Genomic DNA, 17328 nt, shown 5'->3' on the forward strand with positions numbered 1-17328 from the left:
AAATTGGCCATATAGTGTATGAGTGTGTATGAATGTTTCCCAGTATTGGGTTGAGGCTGGAAGGCCATTCGCTATGTAAAGCATATGCTGGATAAGTTAGTGATTCTGCTGTGGTGACCCCTGATGAAAAAAGGGAATAAGTCGAAGGAAAATGAATGAATGACACAATTTTATGGAATTTTCAGATTTTATGATATTTTCAGACATGTACGTTTGACCACTAAACACTAATGTTGTCCCTTAGAAAATCAACCTTTTGTAGAATAGTCTTTATTTTCAATCTAGCTTAAAATCCTTTTTATGTGTGTGTGTGTGAAGACGGAAATTTATCAATATTACTCGTTTTTAGTTTCTCTTTCTTCAGAAATCATTTGAATTTAGTAATCAGGTGACGTTTAATATTATAAGAAATGTTCAAAGCATTAAGTTTTTTGTGCATTTTTATTTTTATTTTAGATCTTTGATAAATAGTTTAAATTTGAAAGATACATTTTTAACATTACAAATGTTAATTCAATTCATGCTGGTTAACATTAGTAAATGCACTGTGACTTGCAATGAATGACTGTGTTTTCAATAACCAATAGAAACGAACATGAACAAATACTGTAATACATGTATTAATTAATTAAGCTTATTGTAACGTGTTACCGTTTTAAAATAATATTTAAAAAAATGAAATAAGTCCTTACAGTCAGTGTAACAAATAAAAATGATGTAAACTTGATCATAATAACACAAATTAAAGGTGTATACCTTGTGGACATTTAAATTACAGTCCAGAAATAAACAGGACACAACATAGTGCTGCAGGGCAACTGATAATTAAGGGGTGAATAAAGAGACTAAGCCGAAGGAAAATGAATGAATGAATATTGCATGTGAAGCATTTTATGAGATTTTCAGATTTTATGATGTTTTGACATTTTAATATGCACCTTTTGACCACAAAACACCAATGTTTTTCCTTAGAAAGGCCAGGAAATCAATTCTTTGTAGAATACACTTTATTTTCAATCACCACAAATGTTCTGACGGATTGGAGTTTTCTGAAATAATAATGAAGCTCAATATTTTATTTGAAACATGTTGTTGGACTTAAAATTAAAAAACTAAATAAAGATCAGCATTTTACTCAATCTCATACCTAATAAAGTACACCTCATACAGTAAATCAAGAACAATACGGTCTAAAAATATAATTGAATAATATTTCAATCTTCAGTCAGTCAGCTTGACTTCATTACATTACACCAGCCAAAGTGTTTGCGGGTAAGCTCAGGTAGCATCTTCTTAATGTAACAACTGGACGAAACCGTAATCCCACACAAACAGTGTGTCAAATAAGGTCTGTGCATTCACTGGAGAACAGAAAGTACATCATCAGTGGTGATCAAACAGCTACAGCTCCCTCTGTCTGCGCCGAGCACCCTGCCTGAACTAGCACACGCTAATCATGCTAATCCGGATCAGAGAGTAGGTTACAGGAGGACAAATGCCATGTAAACAGTACCAATACTCTCTATATTATACTCATTTATTATTGTCGAGGGAATTGGGCATATCTAAGAAAGCCACAAAGATTCACAAAACATGGGCAGCTACTTTGCTAAATATAGTTAGAAAACATACAAAATTACAAACACATTTTGCTACAGATTTACAACAAATTATAAGCTTGGTGCTTTCGTGCTCCTTGTTTTGATGGAAATGAGCAGCCATGATTGATTTTAAGACTGTAATAAAGAGTTAGAGTTTGACTAGTGGATGAAAGATGAGGGATTGTATTCAGTGACATCATGTTAATACAGTAGATATAAATGGCAGATATTCTTCAGTCAAATATCAGTCTGTTCTTTTTTGTTACATTTTCTCTCCTTCATCCTGCTTCCAAGGATTAGTTTTCCTCTTCTTCGTCATCATCTTCTTTTTCTTCTTATGGTCAAGGTCTCAGTCTGTGTGGAAAAGCAAACGTATGTCCTGAAATGTAGATATTGATTTGATAAGAGCAGAGTTCATTATAGTGTGCTAAAGGCCTGTGAAGTAGCCTGATATGATTGTGTTAATCCCACTCTTAATCCTTTGGCTGACATCGCGCTGACTCTGATATTCCACAGCAGCTGTCTTTCATGAAGGTGAAAGCTGTAATCAAGGGTTAGCTATACTGTAATCCAGCTAATCCTGTCTGAGATGTGCTCTCAGGAGGCACTCTGGCCGCTTTAGAAATGCCTTTTCATAGCAGTTATAATTTACATTAATACAAAAATAAAGGATCTTTGTTGGTTCCATAAAGAAGTTTTAACATCTGTAGAGACTTTGCTTTATACAAATGGTTAAAGTGGAAAAACTTCATACTGAGAAATGTGTGGTTCTCCTAGGAACGGTTATTTTGAGAACCAAAAGGGTTCTTATGTGGCATCACTGCACTCTTGGAAATTTTAAAGAATGCACTATACCTTAATGATTCCAAGTAATTAACAATACTAAGTTATAGTTACATTTTCTTTGGATTTAACAGTCCTTTTCTGGAACTATTGATCTATTCCTTTTTAATAAAATATCAAAACCTTTTTTTGTTAATTGTGTGTTAAAATAGTTGTATAAAACAACATAACAAAACTCATAATTATTTTAATAATTTGCAACTTTCACTAACAAAAGTAAATAAACAAATATATATACTCATAATAACAACACATTTTAAAAATTGTTCTTTTAAATTTAAAAATTATTTACATATTATTTTGAATGTAAAATTATGAATTTTTATCAGTATTACTCCAGTTTTTAGTTTTTACATCCTTCAAAAATCATTTGAATATTTAGTAATAAGGTGACATTTCATATTATTAGCAATGTTAAAAGCAATGCTTTTTTTGTGGAAACTTTTTTTAGATTGATAAATTGTATTGATAAATACATTGATAAATTGTTTATATTTGAAAAATACATTTTAACAGTACATTTTAAAATATTTTAACTGTAACCTTTGATCATTTTAATGCAGTCTTGCTGAACACCTTTAATGGTCACACTTTACAATAGGGTTTTGTTAGTTAATGTTAGGTAATGCATTTATTAAAAACATGAACTTATTATGAACATAACTTGTACAGCATTTATTAATCATGGTTCAACATTTACTAATGCATTATTAACATCTAAATTAAACATTAGTTAATGCACCGTGAGTTAACATGAGCTAACAATGAACAACTGTATTTCCATTAATTAACATGAATAAATGCTGTAATAGATTGTTTGTGAATGTTAATAAACACATTAATCGACATTAATTAATACAACCTTATTGTAAAGTGTTACCCCTTTAATCTAATCTTTAAAGTAATGATATAAGTCCTTATTGTCCGTAACTAATAAAATAAAATGAATTATACAAACTTTATCATAATAATAGAAATTTACATTTGTATATCTTGTGGACAAATTTAAATTACAGTCCAGAAATAAACATGCATACACAAGTGCTACAGGGTGCTGATGACTTTGCTAACTCTATACTCACTCAGACTGGGATTTCCTCAGGTTCAGGCGCATCTTTGAGCTTCTTGCAGAAAACCTGAGACAGAAGGAAGTTCCAGTAGATGATGGTTAAACTGGTGTTGGCAGTTACGATGCCGATCAGTACAGGATGCATGTCTGCTTTCAGTGGTGTTTCTGTTCTTACAGAGGCTGAAGCTGAACAAGCCCTCTCTGAGTTTCTGAATGACTGACCGACTGACTGGACTGACGTGTTTGTTTGAGCCTGTGATCCAGACAGACCTGATCCTCTATAAGTCATATCTGATCTGATATTATTCATCTCCCTGTCACCTCTAACTGTCCTTCTGCATGTCTGCTGGTTTATGGATTCAGAAAAACTGGATGTTTTACTCCAGGGAGGACAGGATAGGTTTATTCATTAAATTTATGTTTTTATCCGCCTTAAAGTTCAGACTATTCAAGGGCTTTTCGACATGTTTATGAAATATTTATTTCAATTAAATCAACATATGTAACCTTTGTGATAGCAAGTCACACAGCAGCCACAATAGATTGATTTATAATGAAAATATTAACATTTACTAAAAGATACAATTACACTAGCATTATCACAATCACTATTGTTAAAGGGTTTTGGGTCAGAAAAGATTGCGATCTCACTTTTTAATTAGCCTTAGATACTTGGAGAAAAAAGTAGATTGTACTTTTTTGTTCATGTTGTATTGCACAACACATATGATGCTACTGAGGTGGGATACTGGTAATGTTAGGGACAAGTTTGGTGGTACGGGTAGTTTTAATGGTGGATTAAGGTGTAACGAATGTGTCAACAGTGTAATTATAAATTTAAATACATAAAATAATTACAGCTGCAATTACATGCTGATAATTTTTAAAGTATAAATGTAAAACTTAAAAAACATGTACATAGGTGTATTGTACCAAATGATTTATTTTAATGCAAGTACAGAAATTAAGGCCGTTAAATAAAAAGTGGAGTAAATATTTTAGCATGAATTTATTAAACAGTGATTAATTCAACTGATCAAAACTGTTCAACGTCATTGATAGGAAATGTAACAAATTTTAACATGAACCCCAAATCATATTGCGTTAATTTTTGCACTGTAAAAAATTATATGATCAATTAGTCATAGCAGCATGACTTTAGTCCATTGTAACTTATTAAACTGAATTAGTCATGTTCTAACTTAATTGTATAAGTTATGCAAGCAGTGTTAAATCAGTTTAACGTAATAGTTCAATAGACTAATGAGGTGAAGTTGATTCAGTTTAAATTGAAGGATTTTAACCAGGATTGTTTTTACAGTGTGAAGGCTCATGACAAACAAAAATATATATATTTTGCAATATAGCGAGTACAGAGCTAAACTGTATTGTTTTCTTTAAATTGGTTTTCTTTCTAAAAAGCTACAAAATTGCAATTATTACAAATCAAACAAGCAGACAACAGCAGCAAAAATGGAAACATACAAAATTATACATACTTTCATTTAATTCATATTATTATCCTTTTGTGCAAAAAAAAAAAATAAATAAAAAAAAAAAATATATATATATATATATATATATATATATATATATATATATATATATATATATATATATATATATATATATATATATATATATATAATAATAATAAACTGTATACGTTACCTGGAAGTCGGTGCCTTCTCAATAAATTTTTTTTTGTTCTTTATTTTAAATATTAATTCAAAAGAAACTAGCCTAAGCAGGGTTGTCTATTTTGTCTTCATCCTCAGTCTTCTTATAAAAGGCTTCTGTCAGAATGAAGATCCAGTATGCGATGGTCATGGAGGTGTTAATTGTGACGATACCAATCATAAAAGGATGAAGCATGTTTGCAAGCGCTGCGCCGTCTACAATGTTTGTCTGCTTTGTACCACTTTTTAAGTGGTTTGGTCCAGCCTTTTCTTGAGGATGTGGCCTACACGCCTCCCACCAAGCTTAATATTAGCATAAAAATCCTTTGCTGAACAAGTGTTTGGTCTCCCTCCATCCACCAACATCAGTCAATTTGGAGAGCACATGTACTGTCATCTTCCTAAAGGGCTAGTTCCCCCAATAATGAACACTGAGTAAATGTTAAGATTTTTTTTCTTTATTTTTAATCTCTTTAAATGAAAATGTGCAATTGTTTTTCTCTTCTTTTGATAAAACACATTTTTAAAAAAAAACGTAGATACAAAAGCAGTCTGGGTGATGCTTTCACAAAAGTGTTTGTTTACATTGATTGATTGTTATGCTAAATTGCAATGATCTCTTATGGATTAATGAATTTGGATTTTAATTTGCCATGTGCCTCTTTAAGCTGGACTTATTGAATGAGATAGACCGCTGTGTGGATTAGGTTGGTCAGAATGTAGTTTAAAAACCTCGCACCAGCACTAGTGCTCTTAGCTGTGCTAATCACCTCTGCCCATGGGTGGAGGATTTTCCTTTACTGAAGATAAGAGACTTAATTAGTGATATCACAAGATTTTATGATACTTTAAGCCCAAAATATAAAGCTATGCATTTGATAGCAGACATGAACACACGTGCTCAGAATGACAGATTCAATCTTGGTCAGATTCGCTGTCTTTTCTCTCCAAAAGTAACGAGTGATTGGAGTGATAATCACCTCACACTGTGTCTTTGGTAGTTTGTTGTTTTTGTTCCTCTTTCTTTTCTGACTGAAACAATAACCCAGTTCGGTGTTGACACCTTGTGGACAAACTAAGCATTACAAAAACAATTCAGTTTACCCGCATCTTTTTTGCTTCAATATTAAGCTTTTAACACTACAAGCACTTTTAAATCAAAATTATTTTTTGTTGCTAATCATTTATTTGATATTATTTATACTTAGATTCAACAATAATTTTGAATTGTCAAATAAACATAGTAATATTTTAAATTTACATTTAAATATGTACATATAAATGTACTTTATATAAAGCTTTTGAGCTGCTTGTGAACCTACATTATTAAATTGGTTGACTGATTTGCACTGGTATAATACTTTCTTTGTGGCCTTTTCAAGCTTTTGCTACATCAGTTGTTTATTTCTGCCTTGTAACTACATTTACCTTATTTCTGATAATGATCTCTTAATCTCATAATTGTGTCGATTCTCTTGCGAATCAAACAATCTAGATTTAATCACAAACTCTGGGTTAAACCCCAAGTCAATAGAGAAATTTTGTCAAGCATACTGAACCACTTAATTTTACGGTTGGATCTGTTTCGTTTTTGTCAACCCTAAACTTGCACTAAAACCCAGAGTTTGCACTTGTTTTGAGCCTCACGCCTGTGAAATTTGCATATTATGCACAGCACTGTATGTATACCGTACATGTCTTCAAAAATTAAGCCAAAACATTTTGTTTGCCCCTGGAGGCTGGCTGCTTTACATCAAAAATCCCTCCATCTCCATGTAAACAGAAGAGATGTGAGCTTGATTTAAAAATCAATTAGAGATGAATCATCTACTTTTTTTATAGTCTATGATAGGGCTGCACGATATTTTAAATGTTGTACTTTTTTTGTACCCGAATGCTTTAAACTCTCTTAAAGTGCATGTGAATGATCTACTATGGTTAAACATCGCAATGACTCCACAAATCTCATGAATTCTCAATTGTTGTTCTGATCAACTATAATCCTGCGACATTGCATATCATGCGATGTGACCATTGCAGACACACACATTACAGTATCGATGCTGAAACAATTTAAAGGGTTCACACATAGCTGATCATGGGTTATAAAGCTTTTTTGGCATGCTGTCCTGAGAGAGAGCCCTGGGCTCCCTCCTGTTTGCAGGGCGAGAGGGGAGTTTAAGCTCAGGTAGATCTTGATTATCTCCACCCGGCTTATTTCTGGCTTATGACAGATACAGGATGGCTAAGGAGTGGTGTACTCTTGCTAAAAGCTTGGCTATGGTATCAATTTGGTATGTTCAATTTACCTAGGTTGCATGTTTTTTTTGGACTGTGGGAGGAACCCGGGGAAAACCCACGTGAGCAAGGGGAGAACGAGCAAACTCTGCACAGAAATGTCAACTGGTTTAGTTGGGACTTTAACTGGACACATTTTTATTGTTAGGCAACAGTGCTAGTCACTGGGCTGCTGTGTCACCCATCTGGAAAGAAGGGGGAGTAGGGATGGGTAGATCGGGATTCTTCAGGACAAAGATAGAGATAAGGAAACTGGTTATCTATAGTAAATAAGCAATCCTCTGATTAGAGAATCAGTCATGAGCTGATGTGGGAGCAGCTGAGAACAATCACAAGCATGTGATCCTCTCGAAATTAGTTTATAAATAAACTACACATATTGTGCAGCTGTATATGATGAAAACTGAAATATACTTAAAGGCAGAATAAGACAGGTAAATATGTGGTTGAATAAATGCTTTTATTTTGCCTTCCAAATTAATTAAATATCCAAACAGCTTTCACTTGCATTTGAAATATGGATAGTCTGTGTGTTTTGGAAAATGTGTGTAAAAGTTTTTAGTGAGCACTCTGCAGTCTGAGCAGTCCGTCTGCATACTGGAACTGTGAGCTGTTCTCATACTCCAGCATGTCTAGTGCGACCTCACAGCTCTCCTTTACCACCCGCTCCTGGTCTTTCCTATAGCGTTCCAGGATCTGGACACACGGCTCCTTCCCGATGGAGCCCAGCGCCTCCGCACACTCATGTCGGACCATGGCATTCTCATCCATCTTCTCCAATGCTGCCTGCAGCTGAGGGATGCTGGCCTCATGCTGGATCTGACCCAACACATAGCCAATCTCATGGCGGAACAAGGCACTGCTGCACTGAAGACCTGCCACAATGATTTTGAAAGACGTTAACACGTTTATTCAGCATTCAATAGATCAAAGTGACAGTAATAGCTTATGCTCAGAATTATACTTTAAATCAATGCTGTCCTTGTTAATAACAATTATTAACTGAGCCTCAAATCAGCATAATACAGATTTCTTAAAGTCAAGTTCAACATTGTTGCCATGTTTGTGAAGCACTTTGGTCAACATTCAGCTTCAGAAAATGCAGCTTTGTAATAACAAAAAAAATTTCTAACCTAAAAATGTAAAACTTATATTAGTTTACTAATTAACTTTGTTTTTATGCATCTCGCAAATCTTTTCTCACCATCTCCAAGAGCCAGAACAGCCTCTTCAGTTCCAAGATTCCTCAGAGCAAACATGGCTCTGTAGCGATCAAACAGTGGCAGAGTTTCATCTAAGAGCTGTGTCCTCAGTTCTGGGACACTTTTTCTTTGGGCAGGGGGAGCGGGGTCCACAGAGCAGTAGGGGTTTTCATCTGTCCCATCTTTTGTCTGCTCGCCACCATTCATGAGCCACTCCAGCCTCTTGACCGCGAGCTGACAAGTTTCTGCCACCTATAAAAATAAGAGTGTTGTAATAAAACCTATTAAGAGTAGGATTTGAATAATCAATATCTTTCCATGAAATACAATATTGTGATATAGACACAATTAGGACAATACTGATTAAAAATCTAGGTAAACCAATGTTTGATTGCTCCTACTTTATAAACTGCATTATTGAAATGCAGTATAGACGCATGCAAAGACTTTTTGCCAAATTGGATTTTAACCGTTAGACAACAAACAAAAAGCTTTGCTTTGAGCTATAATTTTTATCCACTAGTCTTCACAAATAACATGACAAACCCTTAACTGCATTGCTTTTTCAACTTAAAATTAAACACCAAAAATTGCATATGGTACTTTCTTTTTTTTAACTCATTATTCTGAAAGGAAATGAGGATGTGTGCCATTAATTAATCTATGTACCTTAAAATCTAAAATGGAAACATGAAAGAAATAATCCAAAAGCAACTCAAGTGAACATCTTATGGCATGTTTCCACTGATTGGTAAGGTACAAAGAGCTTTTATGGCTGTTTTCACTGTCAAAAGGTACCAAAAAGCGAACCGTACCATACCACTTTATGGGTACCTAAAAGGATACCAAAAGGTGAAGCCAGACGCACAGCTGAATGCTATTGGTTTACAAAGATATGTCACTAGTTCATGCACAAGCCAGGAGAATGAAAACAAAGAAAGAGCCATTTTTAATTACACAGCAGAGATATTACACTCTGTAATTCCTGCCCCTGTCAAGGACACCTGCGGGACTCTGGACTATGCAGGCTCACACACACACAAACATATCTACAAATAAACATTCACCACCGATCCCCATCCAAACGCCTTCGTGTGCTTTTACCCACGTGGGGCGTGGGCGGGGATGTGACTTGCGCCTTGAAATGGCTGCCCGCACTCAACGGACTGTTTTCCATTACCCCTGTTCCCATCCCCTGTGTCTATGTTGTGTCTTGCCGGTGTGCTTATGCTAAGATAGGGATGTTTTTCTCCCTTTTCTCACTTTGTCCTAATCAAGGGCAAGCTGAGGGGGTGTTTTTTTTTTTGCCTAACTGTCCAAATGTATCTTTCTTCATTTCTAAATGCTACCTCCTATGATCTGTCTCCCCTGAAAAGTGTGATGTTTTGTGTATGGTCTGGGGGGTCCAATTTCGCTATACGAAAGTGTAGTGACAAATAAAGGCTTGATTGATTGATTGATTGATTGATTGATTAATTACACCGTAATAATATATACATATAATAACGAGCCATGGCCAACCAGAGCTTAAACAAACCTTGTGGTCGTCTTGATGAACAGCCACAAAGCCAAGAAGAAGAGCTGAATCTAACCTGTGCCCTGTTGTTGTTTACAAGGCTGTCTTAAAGTGCAAGTGGTTTCACTTTCTCTATATAGCTTGCTGTGTGCATCTGTACTTTAAATAACAAACTTCTTAAACTGATGATAATAACGTGTGTGTTTTCGCAGTGAAAACGCAAGCCTGATAAAGGTGACCCGTACCGTACCACTTAGTGGAAACGGGCTATTAATATTGATATCATCTCAACTAGAAAAATTAAATAATTAGATTTCTGATGTCCATGTAACCATACACATTGTCTGATGAATTGTCTACTGTACCTCAATAACTGGATCTTCTGCATATTTCTTCAATAACTCTAAGACTTTGGGATTTCCAATGGCTCCCAACGCTTCTCCTAGAAATTAAAACAGAATTAATATGAGTTGAAGAAAAAATGCAATAAGCAAGAAATTATCTCTTTGTAATCTTTACCTGCTTCATGTCTGACCATTGGCTCTTGGTTTGTGTCTTTCAGGACTGCCTCTAGGGTAGGAATGGCGCTCTCGTCTTGCATTTGTCCAAGGCAGTACGCCAGCTCATGCTTCAAAAGTGCAGATTCATCCACAAAAGCTTCACTGATCCACTTCACGGCCTCTGCTCCTCCGAGGTTACGGAGAGTGAAAAGAGCTCTAAAGCGTGTTGTCAAGTCCTGCTTTGTGTTGACCAGGATGCTCCCCACCGCAGCTATATCCTTATCGTTCGCCATGAGGAAGGTTTGGTGAATGTTCTTATGTGCAGGTTAAACAGGAAGCAGCAGACATACACAACCTGGATTTACAAGCAACAACAAAGTCAACTTAGTGATAAATGAAAGTGTTGATCATATGATGATTCAGAGCCATCTGAGCTGACTATCTAGACAGCATTTTGCAATAAATATGCAATAATATGTGATTGGTCAACCATTTACCAGAACAAGGAAAGCAGTTACTAGTTCACACTTAGTAAATTTATTTTGATAACAAAGCAACTGCACTAGAACTGTGTTTATCATTTGGATACGTGTGAAACAGTCATAAACTTACATTGTGCTAAATAACATTAAACAATAAAAAAGAACTAAACCTATATTCTTATTCTCTTATTCAATCCAAAAGAGAACTGAACTAGTGTGTAATGTCTCCAATTTCCTAACAAAATGCATCATTTTATGTCTAATGACTCGGCTTAATCTTTTTCATTTAGAAGGTTGTTTGCATCTAGAATAAACTGGTACAAAGGGGGAATTGAGGTCATGTTGGTTTTTATATTTGCACTTTTATTCAGTGACAACTTGTAATATAAGGCCTGAAGCTACATGGGGGTTTGAGTGGTTCCGAAGACCCTGGCCTCAGTGATAAAGGTCCAGAATTTGTCCCACTTGTGAATTCATTTGCCTGCTATGCCGTCATAAATTGTGAAAATAACCCATCGAAAAGGCTTTAAGACCAAGCAGAATCCTGGTGTGACTTCAGTTAATCAGTTTTGTTCAATGCAAACTATTATTTTTCAAGAGACCAACATCCAGCTGTGCATGAAAACATCTGATGTAAGGGAAGTCATCTTTCACTGTTTTTAAAGAGAAAACATCTGACTTTTATTTTTATAAAATGTAAAGCACCAAAAGCGACCCATGTTAAAATAAATTGAAATACTATTTTGGCAATTGTTGTCATCCAAGAATTTTCTAATGTACTTTTTTTTTTTACAAAAAGGCTAGAAAAATTGTGACGCTCTAAATTATTGTATTTTGATTTTTTGTTATACAAATTCTGGCTGAAAAAAGTCATGAATGTGCTGGCTAGTTTGTTATTTGCCTAATAAATTACATTAGTCTACAGTTTTTAATTTACAACTTTTCTCTAATGATACATAGTTTCAATAATAAATTTATACTTTAAAAACAAATAATTACCATATTTATTTATTCTAAATATTTGGGATATATTTTTGATTCTCCAAAAAGTGTGCTAATGATGACCATCTGACAAGCTAATCCAGCTAAAAATAGTGCTTTAGAACGTCACCTAAATGCAGCAGTTAAATCTTATAATTAAATAGAAAATTAAGTGAATGACTGCAAAAAGGTCCACTTTTAGAGAAAAAAACACCCCCTTCAACAGGCTGGCTACGGGCATGGATATGCTCCCCTATATTGTAAACCATGGTACTTTGAAAATTCAGTCTAATCATATGCAAGTATGACTTGAAAACTACAATAGCGCACAGTTTATTTGTCATTGGTTGCTACTATGATTTCTTTGATCAGCGTTTGAAAAAAATGTTTATCAAGGAGCAAGAATGTATAAATTTAAAATCAACTTTACATCAATAAAACACCATTTAGTCCGAAATAAGAGCTGGATGTGCATACATTCATGCAAGCTTTTCTCCAACTTAACAGTTCTTTCGCTCGTTCATTAATATCGTAGATTAGACCAATACAAAACTACATTTTATTCTCGTGTCTATAATACATTGAGCATGGTCAATATTGACTCAGTATTATTTTACACGCACTCGTTGTTTTATCATTTAAAGGCCTGAGCACTGTAGCAGCAGCAGCACACGCGTCACTCGGTTTCACTGTCTGCTCAGTTTAAACGCCACAGGCAGCCAGATGATGAACATTACAATGATGCTGGCAGAATTAAAATTGTCACTCGCTACAGTCGCTGAACTGTACGTGTTATGAACTTACTACAAATTAGTTTTCTTCAGTCATATGGAGCTCTCCATCATCCAACTTCTCATGCTGTCCACTCAAGAAGAAACCGCTTCACTTGTGTAACCCAAAAGTGAGAATTAGAGAAGCGCCACCTATTGGACTGGAGCAATTAAAGCAAATTAAAACCGATTCAAATACCGGAAAGTGGATCGCAACATTTTTTTTACACAATATTGTTTAATAATTATACTAATAGTCAATGCAATAATATAATTGATTTACATTTAAACAGCTTTTTAATTTAGATATATTAAAAATTATGATGTAAATAAAGTTTTCCTGTTTTGAGGCTGCCAGAGGATTAATGTTGTGTATTGAAACTTTCAGTCTCTGACGTTACATGTGACCTCTTCTGTTATGAAGAAAAAAGCACAGTAAACAACACAGTAATGGTAATAATTCAAATGTTGAAATAATTTTCTAATATTTCAAATATGCATTGTATTATTGTTTCCAAAAAACAAAGCACAAAGTTTAAAGTGTTTTCACACTTGGAAGTTTTGGTTTTATTAAAATGTACTTTGAGATTGCTCTTATTGCAGTTCATTTCTGTAAGTCTGCACTCAACAAGCAGACCTGACCAGAACCTGTGAAGAAATGGGCCTCAGTCTGCTTCTGAAACAAACTTACATTTCTTTTCTCATATCATAGTGAAGTGGCTGCTCATTATAGTTTAACATAAGCATCATAAACTTGTTTTAGCAGATTTTCAACCTTTAGACATGTTAGTAGAATTAAAAAATAAGTTTCGCATAAGCAAACGGGCAAAGTTACTTTTGAAAGTATTGCGCTACAATAATGAGGTACTCCACTAAAAAAGTAACTAGTTGCTTTTTATGATAGGAAATGTTTACTTTCTAGTTACTTTTTCTGACCTGGCTGAGGCTTGATCCTTTTCAGAACTTGCATGTTTTTTAAATAGAGCAGTTCTGAAATTAACAAAACACTGTATAACCTAAAATTAATTTACCTTTAAAAAAAAAAACACATAAACCAAATTAATGTACACTTTCAGAAATAAAGTAATAAAGGTACAGGAGCTGTCTCTGTGGCAGTACCTTTTCAAAGGGTACAAATTTGTACTTAAATGGTCCACAATGGTACCTCAAAGGTACTTTTTAGGTATATTTGGGTACTGACATGCACCTTTAAGGTACCATTGTGGACTCTTTGGGTACAAATATTTATATTTTAAAATGGTACTGCCACAGAGACAGCTCCTGTACCTTTATTTCTGAGAGTGTAGAATAATGTTATCTTTGGAGAACTTCCTGACCCCAGAGCTATACATGCCGTATATACAGGTTAATAAAATTTAAAGCAAAGTGCTTGCTACTTTTGTACTTTTTGTCTTATAAGCTCAGTAAAATCACTGTCCAGTCAAATAATCCTCTTTTTCTTTTCTTTCTTTTGTTCAAAATAATGAGAATATTTCCATCACAGGAAGACTCTGCCATCTTCATTTCTGTCTGTTCCCGCATTCTCTCATTGCATGTGATTCAATGTGACTGTTCATTTTATATCAGCAATTTAATTTTTTAAAAGCGTATTACCTAAACTAAAAAGTAACTTTTCTAACTCACACTAATTTTTAAAAAAAGTAAAATGTAATGCTTTGCTTTACTTGTTACTTAGAAAAGTAATATTACGTAACTCACGTTACTTGTAATGCGTTTCCTCCAACACTAGTCATAAGTATATTTCACTGTTAAATACATGTCACAGATGCTGATAAGTTTGATGATGAACCAAAACAAAATGTGTCATTTTCTTTGTTTAGAAATCAGAGAACCTGATTAACCTGATGTTATAGCAGGCAATCTGACATGATCTAGGATTGCTTGGTGTTTTGAAGCTCATCCTGGGATTGTTGTCATGGCAGCAGGCCTGTAAGCTCAAACATGTGTGGGAGAAAAATTACTTTAGGCGAAAACAAAGTAAAATTGTAAAATTTCAACTTCAAGAATAGGTAATGCTGACAGTCAGTAGCTAACACTGCTATTTTCTGATTATCCTATTGAATTGAATAAAATAATAAAAGATAATTCATAAAATGAGATGCTGATTTAAATACATGTTTAAATATAAATGCATAGCTTTCCTAATGCCATTTGAGAGTATTAAAATGCAGCTATTATGAGGCTAATAAAATGATCAGTCTAACACCAGCTATGTTGTTCCAGCACTGTCCACTTGAGGAGGCTCTGGCACAGGCAGAACCGGGCTGCTTGTTTGGGACTGATCAAATGTTTGGCTCTGCTGCTCAAAATAACTACAGACTACAGAACGTACGGCCTCAGCATTAGGATCATCTATATATACCGTAGACACATCTTTGGGCTGTGGACATTCATTCTGACTCAGTGCTTCAACCCACTCGTCTTTAAACGGGCTGTCGTGAACACTACAGATATTGTGCAAGATACAGCAAGCTACAGCCATCTTGGACACCAAATCGACGTTGTTGTCATTTCTGTTGTGCAGACACTGCCAGCGTGCTTTGAGGCGCTGGAAAGCTTGCTCAATGACTTTAAGGCCGAGGTTGAGTTTGACGTTGAAGGTTTGCTGTTGTGGGGTTAGATTGGATGAAGATGGATAACATTTCAGTAACCAATTCTGAAGAGAAAACCCCACATCCCCCAACAACAGAAACCCCAACGGGCGTCCCATGAGTTCTTTGGGCGGCTGAGAGCAAAAACCTCCCTTCTCTGCCATAGTCCACAGTTCTGAGCTCTGCAAGATGGTCATATCATCTGTGCTGCCTGTAAAACCAGAACACACGTCCCAGAAATTACCATGAGCGTTCACCACCCCTTGGAGAACCACAGAGTGCCACCCGCTTGGGTTCCAGCAGTCCTGGCTCTCCGCGGCAGGCAGGTTAACAGGGATGTGAAGGGAATCGATGACGCCGATGCAATGAGGAAAACCCCACAGGCTACGAAACTGCTCCACATTGTCCTCTAGTTCATGTTGTGCTGGTAGCTGCATGTAGATGGGTTTTAATAACAAAATGATGGCTTCACACACCTCCCGCACACACTGACACACAGCAGGGATTGCCACCCCAAATAGTTCGCTTAAAAAGCAGTACTCTGTGCTGGTGGACAAACGCATTAAGGCCATGGCTATGCATTTCTCCAGTGTTATAGTTTGTTGGGTTTGCTGTATGTACACTTGCTCCAGCTGAGGCTTGAGTTTCGTACTCAGGAGGAGGAAGATTTCTCTTGTGACGTGGAACTTGTCAAGCCAGTCTTCCGGTCCAAACTCAGTCATTACCACTCTTTCCCACCAGTCTGGGTCTGAAGGGATTGGGACATGATTTGGCAAATCTTCTTCAGTCGGTGATGGAGACTGGATTATACGGAGAGGCAACAATAAATGACATTACACACATGCATTTTTGAGGAGTTATTCTGTAAAGCTTCAATATAATTCATTAGCATTTTATTTTATTCACATTCCTGTGCACAATAAAGAGTAGAGTCAAGTCTTAGAAATTAATGTAAACATTCACAGAAATGTGGTTTACCGTTCTCGTGCTCAGGTAATTCTGGAAAAGATGCCTTCGATATCGGATTCTTTTGTGAATTTCTGCTCGCCTTTCTAATATGTAGTTGCGGATTTCTTCTTTTCGGCGGCGAATTTTGGATGCAAGCAAGTATTTCATCTCTGCGGCATCTCTCGCCTCGTCCGTTTTCAAATACGAACGTGGCATTTTGTGTGGAAGGTGTAAACACTTTACACAGTAAAACGGTTTATTCGTGATTTAAAAAAGGACTGATCATAGTCAAAGAGGATAGCACCATGATCATCACTCACATAACATTGCAACTGTGAACTAACTTACTAAGGAGCGCCACTTCCGGTTTCCCAAAGTTTTGACAAAATAAAAGTATTTATTTTAAAACAATGGTACATGTTTACTGTTATTATTATCATCATTATTAGTATTAGTAGTATTTGTTCATTTGTTTTGATCTTTATTTAAATAATTTCTTCTCCTATATTCTGTCTTAATTGAACCAGTTACACTAGTAATGTAAACAGTGTATTTAGTTATAGATCAATAGATGTTATTACTTCAGTACTATTATGTATTAGTGTTCATTTACAAAGAAATAATAAAAATACTCATGATGATATATATATATATATATATATATATATATATATATATATATATATATATATATATATATATATATATATATATATATATATAAAACAGTTTTAAAATGACAGTACAACATGAGTACACGTCAGTCGTCATGAATTGAATCTCATCTCAATAATTCTTTATCATAATGTGCAAGATTTTACATTTTT

General features: G+C 35.1%; 2 protein-coding genes and 1 long non-coding RNA gene across 12 annotated transcripts; all 3 read right to left on the reverse strand.

Moving 5' to 3' along the window:
* Positions 1-989: 989 nt before the first annotated feature.
* Positions 990-5412, reverse strand: LOC100535624 (uncharacterized). Of its 2 annotated transcripts, XR_015497820.1 has the most exons (3): positions 5185-5412; positions 3527-3580; positions 990-1955 (listed from the first exon to the last, which is right to left on the reverse strand). It is a non-coding gene; the product is annotated as an uncharacterized LOC100535624 (long non-coding RNA). The 2 variants fall into 2 exon arrangements; XR_015497819.1 differs by lacking the exon at positions 5185-5412 and having other exon boundaries at positions 3527-4935.
* A 2519-nt stretch (positions 5413-7931) lies between these two features.
* On the reverse strand, positions 7932-13085 carry dohh (deoxyhypusine hydroxylase/monooxygenase). 5 transcript variants are annotated; one of them, NM_199563.2, is given in 5 exon segments: positions 7932-8365; positions 8695-8944; positions 10574-10650; positions 10728-11063; positions 12976-13085. In NM_199563.2, coding segments are annotated over 4 exon segments (918 nt in total). In that variant the 5' UTR covers positions 11002-11063; positions 12976-13085; the 3' UTR covers positions 7932-8048.
* A 390-nt stretch (positions 13086-13475) lies between these two features.
* LOC100005423 (uncharacterized) lies at positions 13476-16842 on the reverse strand. Of its 5 annotated transcripts, none has more exons than XR_015497816.1 (3): positions 16532-16842; positions 14305-16353; positions 13476-14042 (listed from the first exon to the last, which is right to left on the reverse strand). XR_015497816.1 is itself a non-coding variant. In XM_087264558.1 (2 exons), exons 1-2 carry the CDS (start codon positions 16715-16717, stop codon positions 15172-15174), a joined length of 1368 nt encoding a protein of 455 aa, XP_087120684.1. In that variant the 5' UTR covers positions 16718-16842; the 3' UTR covers positions 13476-15171. The 5 variants fall into 5 exon arrangements, 1 of the variants encoding a protein (XP_087120684.1); XR_015497817.1 differs by having other exon boundaries at positions 13476-14060; positions 14229-16353; XR_015497815.1 differs by having other exon boundaries at positions 13476-14106; positions 14206-16353.
* Positions 16843-17328: the final 486 nt, after the last annotated feature.

Source organism: Danio rerio, chromosome 8 (assembly GCF_052040795.2).
Source record: "Danio rerio strain M-AB ecotype USA chromosome 8, GRCz13ab, whole genome shotgun sequence".
Classification (NCBI taxonomy): Eukaryota; Metazoa; Chordata; class Actinopteri; order Cypriniformes; family Danionidae; genus Danio; species Danio rerio.

What these genes read in the sequence shown, in the direction of transcription:
- dohh (XM_087262792.1), bottom strand. Translation starts at nt 11,001, where the DNA reads ATGGCGAACGATAAGGATATAGCTGCGGTGGGGAGCATCCTGGTCAAC. An exon ending in CAGAAGATCCAGTTATTGAG is followed by an intron (nt 8,945 to 10,573) that starts GTACAGTAGACA and finishes TTATTTTTATAG; the next exon opens with GTGGCAGAAACTTGTCAGCT. An exon ending in TGTTCTGGCTCTTGGAGATG is followed by an intron (nt 8,366 to 8,694) that starts GTGAGAAAAGAT and finishes TCATTGTGGCAG; the next exon opens with GTCTTCAGTGCAGCAGTGCC.
- LOC100005423 (XM_087264558.1), bottom strand. Translation starts at nt 16,717, where the DNA reads ATGCCACGTTCGTATTTGAAAACGGACGAGGCGAGAGATGCCGCAGAG. An exon ending in ATTACCTGAGCACGAGAACG is followed by an intron (nt 16,354 to 16,531) that starts GTAAACCACATT and finishes CGTATAATCCAG; the next exon opens with TCTCCATCACCGACTGAAGA.